This window comes from Canis lupus, chromosome 21 (genome assembly GCF_003254725.2).
Source record: "Canis lupus dingo isolate Sandy chromosome 21, ASM325472v2, whole genome shotgun sequence".
In the NCBI taxonomy this organism is placed as follows: Eukaryota; Metazoa; Chordata; class Mammalia; order Carnivora; family Canidae; genus Canis; species Canis lupus.
In genome coordinates, this window is record NC_064263.1 from 40,667,956 (window position 1) to 40,681,227 (window position 13,272).

Below are 13,272 nucleotides of genomic sequence, written 5' to 3' on the forward strand. Positions count from 1 at the left end.
GGCCTGAGGACATACCACCCCTCTCACAAATCAGGCTGCACATGTGCCCTGGGTCAAGCCCTCGTGGGAGAGTGGGGGCTGAAGAGGACATGAAGTTTTTGTCCTAGGAGAAATGACCACCTACCTACTAGGGAAGATAAGGCTTGTTGAAACATGACCATCTGGACCATCTCTGTGCCCCCAGTGCCCGCACTAGGTCTGGTCCAGAGGAGAGTCCAAGAGAGACCCATGTGGGCTGAGGCAATCAGAGAAGACTTCCTGAAGGAGGTGGGAGTAGACTGGTGTTTAAAGGATAGGCCGTGTTTGGAAAGATGAATGTGTCAAAGAGAAGGCCTCTGAGAAGGAGGACAGCTTCAGCAGAGGCAGAAATGAGGAGGGTGTCACTGCTTATCTTTGATGCTGGGTTTTGGGAGATGGCTGAGGCCCCCAAGTTGTGAGCTATGGCAGGTGAGACAGCACTGAATGAATTGAGAGCCGGAGACTGAGGTTCTTGTCTTGGGTCATCCAGTGACTTGCTGGGCGACCTTGAGTAAGCTCCTTCTCTCTGTGGTCCTCTGTGAAGAAGCTGTGCCAGGAGAGGGACAGTGAATGGATTTAATCTCTAGTAACAACTCTGATCTGTCAGAAGAGGCAGCCTGGGAAGCTGTGCTGAGAAATGTCTAAGACTTGTGTCAGGCTCAGCTAGAAGGAGAACTGTGATTGATTAGTTATGTCTGCTATGGGGGCAGCATCAGGGAGTAGTGATGTGAGGGTTACATATTTGCCTTTCCTGGGCTGAGTCATCTTGGGTCCCTCATTCTCTGTTGAGGAGTAGACCAAGATGAGCTTATGTAGACTGGGCGCATGGGACAGTCATGGCTTGAAGCCCCGTGTAATCCTCAGATAGACAGGGCTGCTCTTGCAGCCTCAGAAGAGTGTGCTCTCGCCTACCCCCATTTTAGAGAAGCAGAGAGGATGACTAACCTTTACTGCTCTCCTCGTCTGCTTCCTTTCTGCTGTTCCTCTCTCTATAATCCCGTTGGCATATCCTGGGGGGCTCTGGCGAGCATGCAGGACTGATAAAGGAGGCTCAGCAGACATTGGGGCAGTCTGTATTAGCTATTAGTCATGGATTCTCTGCTTGGGGTATCGCAGGCTCAACCAAGGTGTCAGCCAGGGCTGGGCTCTCATCTGGAGCTTCAACTGGGGAGGTATCTCCTTCCCCACCTACTTGGGTGTTTGTCAGCAGCATTCAGTTCCTTGCAACCATAGAACTGAGAACGTCAGTGTTTTTTGCTAACTGTTGGCCGGAGAGGACCCTCAGCTCCTAGAGACCACTCTCCATTCCTACCATGTGAGACCCCCCCCTGCATGGCTGCTTGCTTCCTCAACAGCCAGCAGGGGAGAGACTCCAGGGAGATGGATCTGCCATCCATGTAGCATAAAAATGCAATCACATACACATAGCTGTATCTATGGGATCACCTTTGCCTTCTTTTGTGAGTTTGAAGCAAGTTGTAGGCCCTTCCCACATGCTAGGGGCAGGGATTATACAGGGATTTGAACCTCAGGAGTTGGGGGAAGTAGGGGCCACTCCAAGAGTCTGTCCACCCCACCAGGCAACAGGCATTGTGGGCGTAAAGAGATCAACAGCCCTGCCTTTGCCTCTCAGTGCCCAGACACCCTTGACCCCTGGGACACGTGTGTCCTGAATCCTCTCCGGGAACCATTTGCCAGAAAAGAGTGCAGCATCCTGCTCAGTGAGGTGTTTGAGACCTGCCACCCTGTGGTGAGTGGACCCCAGCCTCCGCCCTCCTGAGCCCCTCCCCACCTTCCTGGGATCCTTCTGTTCTTAGACCGCAACTGCTCCCCTGCCCGTGCCTGGGAGAGGCACCTCAGGTCTAGAAAGCAGATCCACCTCTGCCAATCCCCTGCCTCCAGCCTGCTCAGATGAGCCCATCCTGTTTCCCCAGATGACCCAGGACAGTCAGCCAGACAAACAGCTTCCATGCCTTTTCTAAACCGACCTCAGTCTGGCTTTTCCTCCTGATGAGGAAGTTCTCCTCAACTGTGGCATCGGCCTGCTGCTGGTTCTGCCCTCAGTGGAGACAGAGGGGGGCTGGCGCTTAGCTCTGCATGGCACCCCCAGGGCCTCGAGGGCTCTGTCGGCCTGGCCCTGGCGGGGAGTTCCTGCCCCCCCCTCCACCTCCTTCTGTTTCTCACCCACACCCTTTGCCTCTGGATCCAGTAGCATAGGGGAGGAAGGGGAGAGCTTGGTTCTCAGAGGTCAGGTCTGCCTGGACCATGGAGTTGATTCCGTCTGAGCCGGCCACCTCTCACCCCACCCTGGCAGCTCACTCACTCTGGCCTGTGGTCCTTTCATGTTTATGCTGCTCCCTGATGCTAGGGGGCGTCAGCTGAGAAGCCGAAGGGCTAACCTTCAGGAGCCTTCCTCTGATCTCCCCCAGGTTGATGTCACTTGGTTTTACTCAAACTGCTTGACGGACACGTGTGGCTGCAGCCGGGGCGGTGACTGTGAGTGTTTCTGTGCCAGCGTGTCTGCCTATGCCCACCAGTGCTGCCAGCATGGGGTGGCTGTGGACTGGCGGACCCCACGCCTCTGCCGTGAGTATCCAGACCAGTTGTGCAAGGTGGGGAGTGGGAGCCCCTCTGTGGGCAGGCCTGTGGGCTGCCCTCGCTCTGACCAGCATTTATCGAGTACTTAGTATGTGCCAGGCCCCAACCGGTTTGCCCAAATCTTTCATTGAATTCTTAAAATAATACCCTGTGAAACAGGAGTTTATTTCTGTTTTATGATTGGGAAACAGGTTAGACAGAGAGGGAGATAAGTACCACGCTCGAGGCCACACAGCTTAGTGGTGGAGTCAAGGCTCAACGTCAGATGGCCTGGCTGCAAACCTGTGCTCTTAGCCACTTTACCAGAGGAGTCAAGAGCCCAGACCTTTCAGACCCACAGCTGCCATTTAAAAGCTGCGTGGCCTCCAACAAGTCACCCAGCCTTCGGGGCTGTTTTCTCATCTGAAAAGTAGGAATAGACCTGCCCCACCAGGTATATTGTAAGGATCAAAAGGGATAGTGAATTAAAAGCCCTGTGTCAGCTAAGACACACAGGCCCCATCAAAGGCAGCACAAGACATCGGTTTATTTTTTTTTTAATTTTTTTTTAATTTTAATTTTTTAAAATTTTATTTATGATAGTCACACAGAGAGAGAGAGAGAGAGAGGCAGAGACATAGGCAGAGGGAGAAGCAGGCTCCATGCACCAGGAGCCTGATGTGGGATTCGATCCCGGGTCTCCAGGATCGCGCCCTGGGCCAAAGGCAGGCGCCAAACCGCTGTGCCACCCAGGGATCCCAAGACATCAGTTTATATGGAGCAGTGGTGGTCTGCATATGCTTTGGGTTGCAAGCCCCATCCAGTAAAAATATTTCTTTATTTTTTTTTTTGTTTGTTTTTTTTTTTCAAGCATGCATGCATACACATACATAGATACATATACATACATATATATATACACATACACACATATTAGTATTAGTGTAACTGTATCATAAAGGAAATACAAAATTAAATATTAAAAATGAAATAAAATATATAGAAAGTTATATTACTAATTAACTTATTGTTTATTATTTGTTCCGGCACACCGATGATCTCCCTGGTGCAAGCATGCCTCGCCTTGGGGGGCAGTGGTTATGACACAGGCTCTGGGGCCAGACTATCTGGGTTCAGGCCCTAGCCCCAACCCAGCAGGGTGACCTGGGGCATGTTCTTCACACTCTTATACTTCAGGGTTAGGAGAACTGTACCTACCTTGCAGGGTGCTGTGAGATTTCAATGAGTGAGCACATGTAAAGCACTTGGCACAGTGCTCTATGCTCTTGCTTGAGGTTGCTGTCGTTTCTTGTGGGGACACAGGTGCTGGCATGTCCTGAGCCCTGAGAGCCCCAGGCAGGCTGACCCTAGGAAGAAGATAGAGCAGTATCTGCCTCTGGCCTCCCTTTCCTCCACCCTGTTTCCTCTAAGACCCTTCCAGTCCAGATGCTCTATGGTCATGCTCTGTGGCCCTCCCTCTGTTTCTCAGATAAGATTCCTTCATGAAGGAGAAGGGAGCGCAGATTTACCGAGGATCTGCCGCATATCAGGCCCTGTGCTTTCTGTGTATTAGCTCATTAATATTCAGGACTAGGAACACCTCACCTAGGACACAAGATTTAAGGGAGCACCAAAAACTCAATAGTGGAGATAGATCACATTTTAAGGTAACATTTTTTAAAAGTCAAACTTAATGCAAAAATATCTTTGGCTTTGATGAACAGAATATCAAAGTTTTAGGTAATGACAGGATCAATGGTATTGATTTTCCCTTTTGCTTCAGGATCCAGTGTGGCTCGGCGCTATCATCGATCCTGTCCTTATTTTAAATTTTTGATATTTTGTTCACCATAGATATTTTGCATTAATTTAAAAAATTAAAACAGTGTATTAAAATATTATATATCTTAATTGTTGGGATTTTTGATGCCTCCTTACATTTTGCACACAAGGTGGATTCTTATTTACTCTAGCCCAGGACTCACAAAACTGTGGGGTAGATGCAACCGGTGGTCCCATATTATAGAAAAGGGCACTGAATTTCAGAGAGGTTGGTAACTTGCCCCAGTATACACAGTTGAAGAGTGAAAGAGATGGAGTTTGAACTCAGGTCTGTGAGTTCAGGGCTACCTCCCACTGACCTGGTGGTACACACTTGATACCAGAGACTCCAAGATCTAAATTTAGAATTCATTTGAGTCAGCAAATGAAGAGAAGTGATCACTTTCCCATAGCCACATGGTGGGTCAATCTCAGTGCTTGTGTTCTTTCTAGAGGTCAGCGCCAAATGCAAAGAGATAGTGTTGATCATGGTATTTGGGTATGGGGTGGAGTTGGTGGCTGTGTTTAGACCATGCCTATGAGTGAGGGAGGATCCTCCTCAGCCTTTATCTGTGGTCTGCCCACTGGCTCCTGGTGGTCTTGCTTCTGGCTCTAGGTGCCCCTGCCAAGTACCTAGTTTGCCCCAGTTTGAAAGAATCCATGGCTGAGGCGCCTGGGCATCAGGCTGCGGTGCTGGGCCAGACCACTAGAGGGTGCACTGAGCACACACTTGGAGGAGCTTGTCACCTCCTGCTGGAGAATACACCCAGAGGCCTGAAAGAGCCTTGGGTCCTGGAGCTCCTGGTTCCCTTACACCCAAGGTTCTTGAAATACCAGCTTCTACCTTGTGCTTGCATTCTCCAGGACCTGCTATAACATTTGTGATTGGAGTTTCTGCTCCTTGACTCTAACCTTGCCCTTTGGAGCCACACAAAATGCACCATCCTGTCCAACATCCATTCACTCATTCACCCATTCACTTTCATTCACTCGATACATGCTGAGTGCCTACTCCAGGCCAGGCTTTGAGCTTTGTGCTGGGGGCACAGAGAGGAGCTACAGTATCTCCTACACCTTAAGATACCCGAATCAAATGACCATGCCTAAATCTTGGAGTTTGGGAGGCAGGCCAGTTCTGGGACAGCTGGGATGCTAGGGGCCTTGGCTCTGCCCATCTGTCCCAGGCTTCTCAAGAAGTCTTGTTCTCTCTCTTTCAGCATATGACTGTGACTTCTTTAACAAAGGTAAGCCCATCCTCCCCAAGTGAAGCCTGGGGGGCTGAGATATTGCTAGCCCTGCCTTGATGCCATAACAGCATCGACCATCCTAAGACGCTGCTGGCCCTGGAAGAGCTGTGACATGGTGCAAGGAGGGATCCCACCATGCAGAGAGGACCCACACAGTGCAGAGGCCAGGGATGCCCCAGAACTCTGTCTTTAGAAGCTCCTGCAGCACCTCTGTAGAATCTAGGCCAGGCCAGCTTCTTGGGAGTTGTTTTTACCCAGGGCAGCTTCACCAGGAAGTAAAAACCCCATTTGCACCTAAAAACTCTAGCTCATTAGGCTCATGGAATATTGTCTTAAATCTCCTGAACTTTTGAGTGGCAAAGGCAAATGCAAGCTGCTCTTTCTTCGGATGGCTGGGGCAAAACCTATAGCTTGGCTCAGCCTGTCAGATTCATCTTCAAATTTAGCCAAAGTCACAGGGTACCAGGATATGCTCCAACTTCTGCATTAGCTAGGGTGAAAGCACAGGTCACGACTAAAGACCTGAGGGAGGCTAATGTCCAGCGTTAGAGCTCATTATTCATTTTAATCACTAGGGTCATAGGCAATAGGGTGGGAAGTCAGATCTTGGCAGAATTAGATGCTCATCAGGTCCTTGGTACCATTCACCTTTGACTTCTGAGCCCTGCTCCCCATCCCCTTCCAGGTACCATGCCAGGAGCAGGCCTTTGTGCGTTTAGGCCCAAGGCTTTGTTCTTAGTTACCTGCATTATCAGATTTGGGGTTGAGGATTGTCCCACCAGCAGAGAGTATAGCAGGTGAAATATAGTGGGGGACAGACTAGAGGCCTGGATGCCAGTTAGGGGGTCTGCAAGATGAGAGCTGGACCAGGGTGAAGCATGATAATTTGGTGACTACAGACCCTCCAAAATGTTAGCCCCTAGGGACTACTGATGGCCAAGGGCTTCCTCCTGGCTATGAGGAAGCTTTCCTTATAGGAATGAATCTGTAACAGGAGAAGCGCAGTTGCTGGGACAGGCAAGGTCTCTCTGACATCAGGCAAGACATTTCAGCAAGACAGCTCTGAGCAGAGTTTTCTCCCTTCTGTGGCATTTTGGGTGGCAGTAACTGGCAAAGGACAAGCTGTTTCTAGCATCCTCCACCTACTCATCCACCTACCCATCCATTCCTTGCTCTGTCTTCTACCAACATTTTCTCTGGTCCGGGCCCTTGCTGGGTGCTGGGGAATCAGTGGTCAAGAGGCCTGTCACAGGGGTGTGCTGGAGCTGGCTCACCCTGGCTCTCTAGCCATCGTGTGGTCCTAACTCCACATCCATTTGGTAGTTTGAAACTGGCCACTGCCATGCACATTCACACCATGGGAATCCACCAGCGCTTCAAACTGGGGTTTTGTTTGTTTGTTTGAGAGTTTGTTATGCATTTACCTAGCATAGCGTTGCCTGTTTCCCATCTGGTTAGGGGGACAGATGTCGGTCCACCATCGAGATCCTCATCATAAGAGCTGTGATCAGTGCGTGCCATGCTCCAAGGGCTGGTGGAGTGCAGAGGAGGAGGGATGACGTTTGTGTGTGGCGGGAGAGGGTGCAGGGAGAGCTTCGCCAAGGAGGTGACATTTGAGCTGGGCCCCAAAGGTTGAGTAGGCGTTTGCCAGGCACAAAACAGGGAGGACTAGTCTGAGTGGGCGGACAGCATGAGGAGAGGCATGAGGTGGAACACAGCATGGCTCTTTCAAGGAAGAGCCAGAGAAGTTCAAGGGTGTGGGGAGGTAGGTGGGGTTCGGGGCATCCAGGGTCCCTGGATTCAAGTTGGGCTCTTGGGTTCCATTGTGAGGGCAATGGGGAGCCATGGATGAGTCCCAGCAGCGAGTGTGGCTAGAAAGGTGACTCAGGCACCTGTGGGCAGGAAACATTGGAGGCCAGAGGCACACCAGGGGCAGGGAGGTTGGCTATAAGGCACCCATGACTCTCTGTAACCTATACCAACAACTAGGAACCCAAGAGACACAAAAATGATACATTTGAGGGAAGTAAGTAAACACTAACGTTGAGCCAGAGACTTCCAGCTTCCATCCCTCAGGGCTTGGGTGGACAGAGACTAGGTCCGATGTTGAGTCTCAGAGGACTCACTACCCCAAATAGAGTAGTGGCTGTGGGACAGGCCCAAGGAGAGACATTCGCTGAGGTGAAGGTGGGGGTGGAACAGATATCTCCCATGGGTGGCCCCGTGCCCAGGTTTCCTGTGAAATTGTTCAGATGCTGTGCAGAGAGTCAGTCCCTTCCCATCAGGGCCTGACAGCCTGGAGTACATGTCCCTTCTTGTGGAATCAAGCTCCCTGGGGCCTGGGGTGAGCAAGGTGGCTGAGAGTAGCTTTCTAGCCTCTGTTCCCCACCGCTGGCAGGATGGGAGGTGGGCAGAGATGCATGGGGGCAGGCCTCATGATTGGGCCCCTTCTCTCCAGCACTAGGTAAGGGTCCCTACCAACTGGCCAGTGTGGCAGCTGGCAGTGCCCTGGTAGCCAGCAAGGCAGCAGGTGGTGCCATAGTCCTAGTGAGCACAGAGGACGTGGCTCCAGGGGACGTTGTGAACTTCCTGCTGACAGCTGCCCTATACAAGGCCAAGGCTCACGGTAAGGCCTACCTGCAGCCCCACCCCAGCCCTTGGGGGAGGGAGGCAGTTGCCAGAGGAGGGGAGGATGCTGAGGCCCTAAGCAATCTGCAGTAGCTGGAGAAAAGTGGAGCTCCAAAAGATGCCCCTCTCCCCGTTGAGACAGGCTTCTGGGTCAGCCTGTCAGTCTCTTCAAAGAGACACCTTCCATTTTCTCCCTGGAAAAAGCAGGGAGGCCAAGGTCTGGATGTACTTTTGTACCTTGCTTTATACCATTGCTGTGTTCTGGGCAAGCCTGGTGGCAACAACTGCTCCTTCCTCTCCCTCTCCTCCTCCGCTCCTTCCTGCCCCCTCTTCCCTCTCCCCCTCCTCTTCTCTCCCTCCCTTCCACCTTCATCCATCTCTTCCTGCTTCTCCTCCTCCTCTTCTTCCTCCTCCCCTCCACTCCATTTTTGAGACTGGAGAGACTAAGTGCCCTAGGGGAGCTGGCTGAGGTGCTGACTCCAACGGGGCTTCCTTCTGTGACTGAAGGAGCAGGTCGGGTTATGATCCTGGGTTCTGGGCTGGCATGTCACACAAAACTGGGACACGCCTGGAACCAGCCACAGCCTCCTGGGTCTCAGACAGTCTGCAGACCAGACTGGCTTCACTGTAGTGTCCTCCCTTTAGAGTTCAGTAGTGCTTAAGGGGCAGCGGGGCCCTTGCCTGGTGCAGACGGACGCCTGGATGTAATTTTGCTAGGCCCTGGGCCAGCCAAGGCGTCAGTTCAACCAGTGCTAGGGAGTCTTTTCTGTGGCTATTTGTGTGTGTCCCAGTGTGCCACTGTGTGCCACTGTGATCGGTGTTTCTACCCCCACATCCCACTGGCCCCATCTGGTCAGTGTCTCCCTAACTGCAGGGATGCGGCCCAGCCCAGCATCAACTGGAACCATGACCCAAGACTTCTCAGAGAGTTCATCCTAGCCTAAGAAATTAAGTTCTCAGATTCTCCGGGTCTGCAGTTTACCTAGTTATGAGGACCTCTCCCCACCCCTGCATCCCTCCCCTGCTGCCCCCTCCCCTCCCTCCCTTTCATGGAGCCTTATTCCCAGGCCAGGCACAGAGCTAAGCACTGAGGCATCAGGCATGGAAGAGACACATCCCCATCCACTGGAAGTCCACGGTCCCATCCAGGAGACAGAAGTGATATATATGATCATGATACAATTGGGCCTGCTCCTGGATCCCATCCTTGGGGCAGACTGTGCAGAGGTTAAGGTTCTGGACTCTAGCCTGCCTGGTCTCCCCATCCTGCCTCCCGCTTCCACCGGTAGTGCAACTCTGGGCCTTACTTTCCTCCTCTGTAACATGGGAATAGCAAGATCATCCCCTGCTAACCTATTAAAGATTTTACTTGTTTATGATGTTTATCTTCCTCCCCCTTGAATGTAAGCTCCATCAGGGCAGGGATTTGGGTCCTTTTGTTTCCCATTGTGCCTGCAACAGCGCTTGGCACATCATGGGGGCTCAGAAAACGTGAGCTGCTGAATGAATGAATTGGCCACTTCCTAGGGCTCTCTTGGAATTTAATAAACCAGCAGGTAGAGAGGGCTTGCTTAGCATCGTGTCTGGCACATAGTAAGTCCTTGATAAATAACATTTACTGTTATTACTGTCAATAACGAATCCTTCTTCTGGTTGCCTCCTGTCTCCTCATAGCTGCTCAGGGAGGTGTGACAGGGCCACATGGGCTGGGAGGGAAGACACACCAAGCCCCGTGCTAGGCCTTCACCTGCGCCATATTGGTTTGCCCCTCACGACAACTCAGGCACATTAAGTCACTTGCACACAACATGGCCAGTCGTGGCGGGCAGGACTCTTGGACACCTGCTTGTGGATTTGGAGGCTCACAAAATCTGCAGGGTCCCCATGCAGGAAGTTATCCACCTGGCAACGAGCCCCACTTTCTAGAACTGGGCCTTTGTGGACACAGGAGAGAGGACAGTGGAGACCAGTTGTAGGGCTCAGGGCAAGCCCCTTCCCCTCTTGGGGTCACTGTCTTCCCATCTGTGGGGCTGGACTCAACATCCTTTCAGTCTGCTGGCTCTGACCCTCTGGGATTCTGTGTGGAGCAGGACCAAGCTGGGGTCCCTGAAACCTGTCCATTCAGCAAACCTGTCTGCCCAGTGTGTCCGATAGAACATGACTCCTCCAAGGCGGCCGTTTCTGTCATTCTGTTCACTGCTGTATCCCTAGCATCTTGAATTCCTCCTGGCACACAGAGGGTCCTCAAAATGCTTACAGGGGGGAAGAAAAGAGGGATGGATGGAGGGAGGGAGAGTGGGAGGGAGGGAGGGAGGGATGGAGAAAGGAAGGAAAGAGGGAGGAGGGAAGGGAGGTGGGAGGGAGACACCTCCCCGAGGTTTGGCAGCTGGCAGCTTCTCTAACCTTCCACTTCTCTCAGGGAGAGGTGGTGTGTGCAGAGGGGCAGCCAGCAGGCAGAAGGAGGTGGGCAGGCACGGAGGAGCAGGGCTCAGCTAACCCACGGGGCGTGTTGCTGCCCTGAGTCATGGAGTGCAGATGCATGCCAGGCTCTGCCCCTCACCTGGACCCCTCTCGGCGCTCCCCTCATCCACCTGGCTCTTTACAGACCCGGATGTGGTGTCCCTGGAGGCAGCAGACAGACCCAACTTCTTCCTCCATGTCACAGCCAATGGGTCTCTGGAGCTGGCTAAGTGGCAGGGCAGCGTTGCCTTCCACCACCATGCCTCCTTCTCACTGCACCGGGGGACATGGCAGGCAGGCCTAGTGGCCCTGGAGTCACTGGCCGAGCCTGGGTCCTTCCTTTGCGTGTCGGGCCCCACGCTGGTCCTGCGGCTGTATGAGCACACGGAGGCCTTCCGCCGGGGCACGTTCTTCCGCCTTCTGGGTAGGTGTCCACCCTGCCATCACCCTCAGCCCCTCCTCAGACAGCCCTTCCTGCCCTCTCCCATCACATCCTTCCAGTTGCCCTCAAGAAGCAGAATTCCCACTGTCCTGGTACAGGGAGGCCACCTTTGGGTACTGCCCTGACCTCCATGGCGGTGGCCTAGGGTGCAGTGGGGCCTGGGGCCCAGCCAGCTGCCCGGGTCCTGCCTCCACCCACGGGCCAATTACATGGTCTAAAAATAGGACAGGCTTTGTGGGAGCAAGGTAAGAAGTGCTCCTGGCCCCAGCTTGCATAGCCCACTGGCTCAGGTTTCTTGCTGATGGGGACACATGCCTGCCCTGTGAGCTCAAAGACCGCTCCCTGGGGCACCAGGCTGAGGAGGCAGCGGTCTCCCTCTGCCCTCCATCCTGAGCAGCAATGGAGCAACTGCACGCCCCTTCCAGCTAAGGCCGGGGCGGGGGGGGCGGCGGTTCCTGGACTTTGCCATCCCACTGCCAGGTGGGTCTGCCCCCAAGACCTTGCTCTCTGCTTATACCCTGCAGGAAGGGATCACAATTTCTCCAGCACTCCAGGGAGGCCCCTGTGCCTCGTGCATGGGCACACGTATGTCTGTGCCTGTGGGGGCGCTTTGTGCTGCATGAATGGATCCGTTTACATGTGTGCATAAATATATCTCCAACCAGCCCCTTCATTTATCACCTCCCCCACAAACCAGGCCTGGGCCAGCTCATTCTTACATTCAGTGGTCATCTATAGAGTCCGCCAATGAACGGATTCATCACTGGCTATAATGGCAAGACTTGTGTCCCTTTCTGGAAGACACTGAGGCAGAGTCGAATGAAGCCTTGGGTTCAAATCCTCACCCTAGTCCTTGGCACTCGGAGGAGCGCTGCCCACCGTCCAGCTCTGTACAGTGGGGCTGTTTGCCTCACGGGATTATTGTGAGGACGGATTGCATCTCACAGGCTTGGCTTGTAGTAGGTCCTCTCCAAATGTAAATTCTCAGCTCTTGTCTCAAGGATCCTAGAAAAGCAGGTTTCTTCACAGTCATCAGCAGTGTGGGGATAGAGGCGTCAGGTGGGGCTGCTCCCTCTGGCCTGTTGCGGAGCCCACGTACGTTCCCTGCTCAGGCCGTGGTTTCCGAGACTGGCCACTTGTGCTAAGATGGTCTGGGGTCTTGTCTGCCTCCACATCCCCCATTGTCTGCTTTCTCTGAGGATTCCTCATCTGTCAGGGCACTGGCCACAGGACCTTTTTTTGAGGAAATCTCTCCTGGGACAGTTTAAGTTTCCCCACATCGTCTGTGCCTCAGTTTCCTTATCCATAAGACAGGGATAATGATAGTCCTGCATCATAGGATTATTGTGAGCATTAAGAAGGAAATACTTGCGAAGATGTTGAAAGTTGTGTTCGGTGCTGTTTAGGAGTTGGCTGTTGTGTTTGTTATTATTATTACTAGCCACCAAGGGTGTAGGACCAGCCTGGCTACCAATGTCCCAGAGGAGCAGGGTGACAGGGCAACCTTATGGAGAGGATCAGGGGTCCCCACCTTCTCTTTGGCAGCTGACTGCTCTGTAGCCACCCACCCTGGGGTTCTTGGCCCTACTCCGAGTCTCCACAGCCCCATCCCAAGGGTCCCCCAGCACCAACCCCAACTCACAGGGGTACAGTTTTCCCTTAGGTTGGCTTTTATTTTATATTATATGTTATCATTTTACTTGATTTTTCTTTACTTTTCCTGCATGTGTCCATTTGTCTCTTCTGTGGAGCAGGGCGGGGATGGGCTGAGCTAGGATGACCTCTGTGTCCTGTCACCTGACCCTGAGCTGGTACCCAGTCTCACTCAGTCTCGGGACGGGTCACCTTTCCAGATGCCAAGCCCTCAGGGGCTGCCTACCCCATCTGTGAGTGGCGCTACGATGCTTGCACCAGCCCCTGCTTCCAAACCTGCCGGGACCCACAGGCAGCTAGCTGCCGGGACGTGCCAAGGTGAGGGGGCATGGAGTCGCGGTGTGTACATTAGTGGATTTGAGCACACACATGTGTAAGTGGGTGTGTGGTTTGCAGGCATAGGCATGAGCATGTACTGAGGTGTGT

At 52.9% G+C, this 13,272-nt stretch overlaps 1 protein-coding gene across 1 annotated transcript in view; it reads left to right on the top strand.

The window, feature by feature from the left end:
- OTOG (otogelin) overlaps positions 1 to 13,272 on the top strand; it is an 89,841-nt gene that overhangs the window by 42,363 nt on the left and 34,206 nt on the right. The window contains exons 28-33 of the mRNA XM_025459664.3: positions 1,652 to 1,768; positions 2,448 to 2,604; positions 5,634 to 5,660; positions 8,122 to 8,289; positions 10,897 to 11,175; positions 13,047 to 13,164. Coding sequence (XP_025315449.1) covers positions 1,652 to 1,768; positions 2,448 to 2,604; positions 5,634 to 5,660; positions 8,122 to 8,289; positions 10,897 to 11,175; positions 13,047 to 13,164 — 866 coding nt within the window. The remainder of the gene's footprint in view (positions 1 to 1,651; positions 1,769 to 2,447; positions 2,605 to 5,633; positions 5,661 to 8,121; positions 8,290 to 10,896; positions 11,176 to 13,046; positions 13,165 to 13,272) is intronic.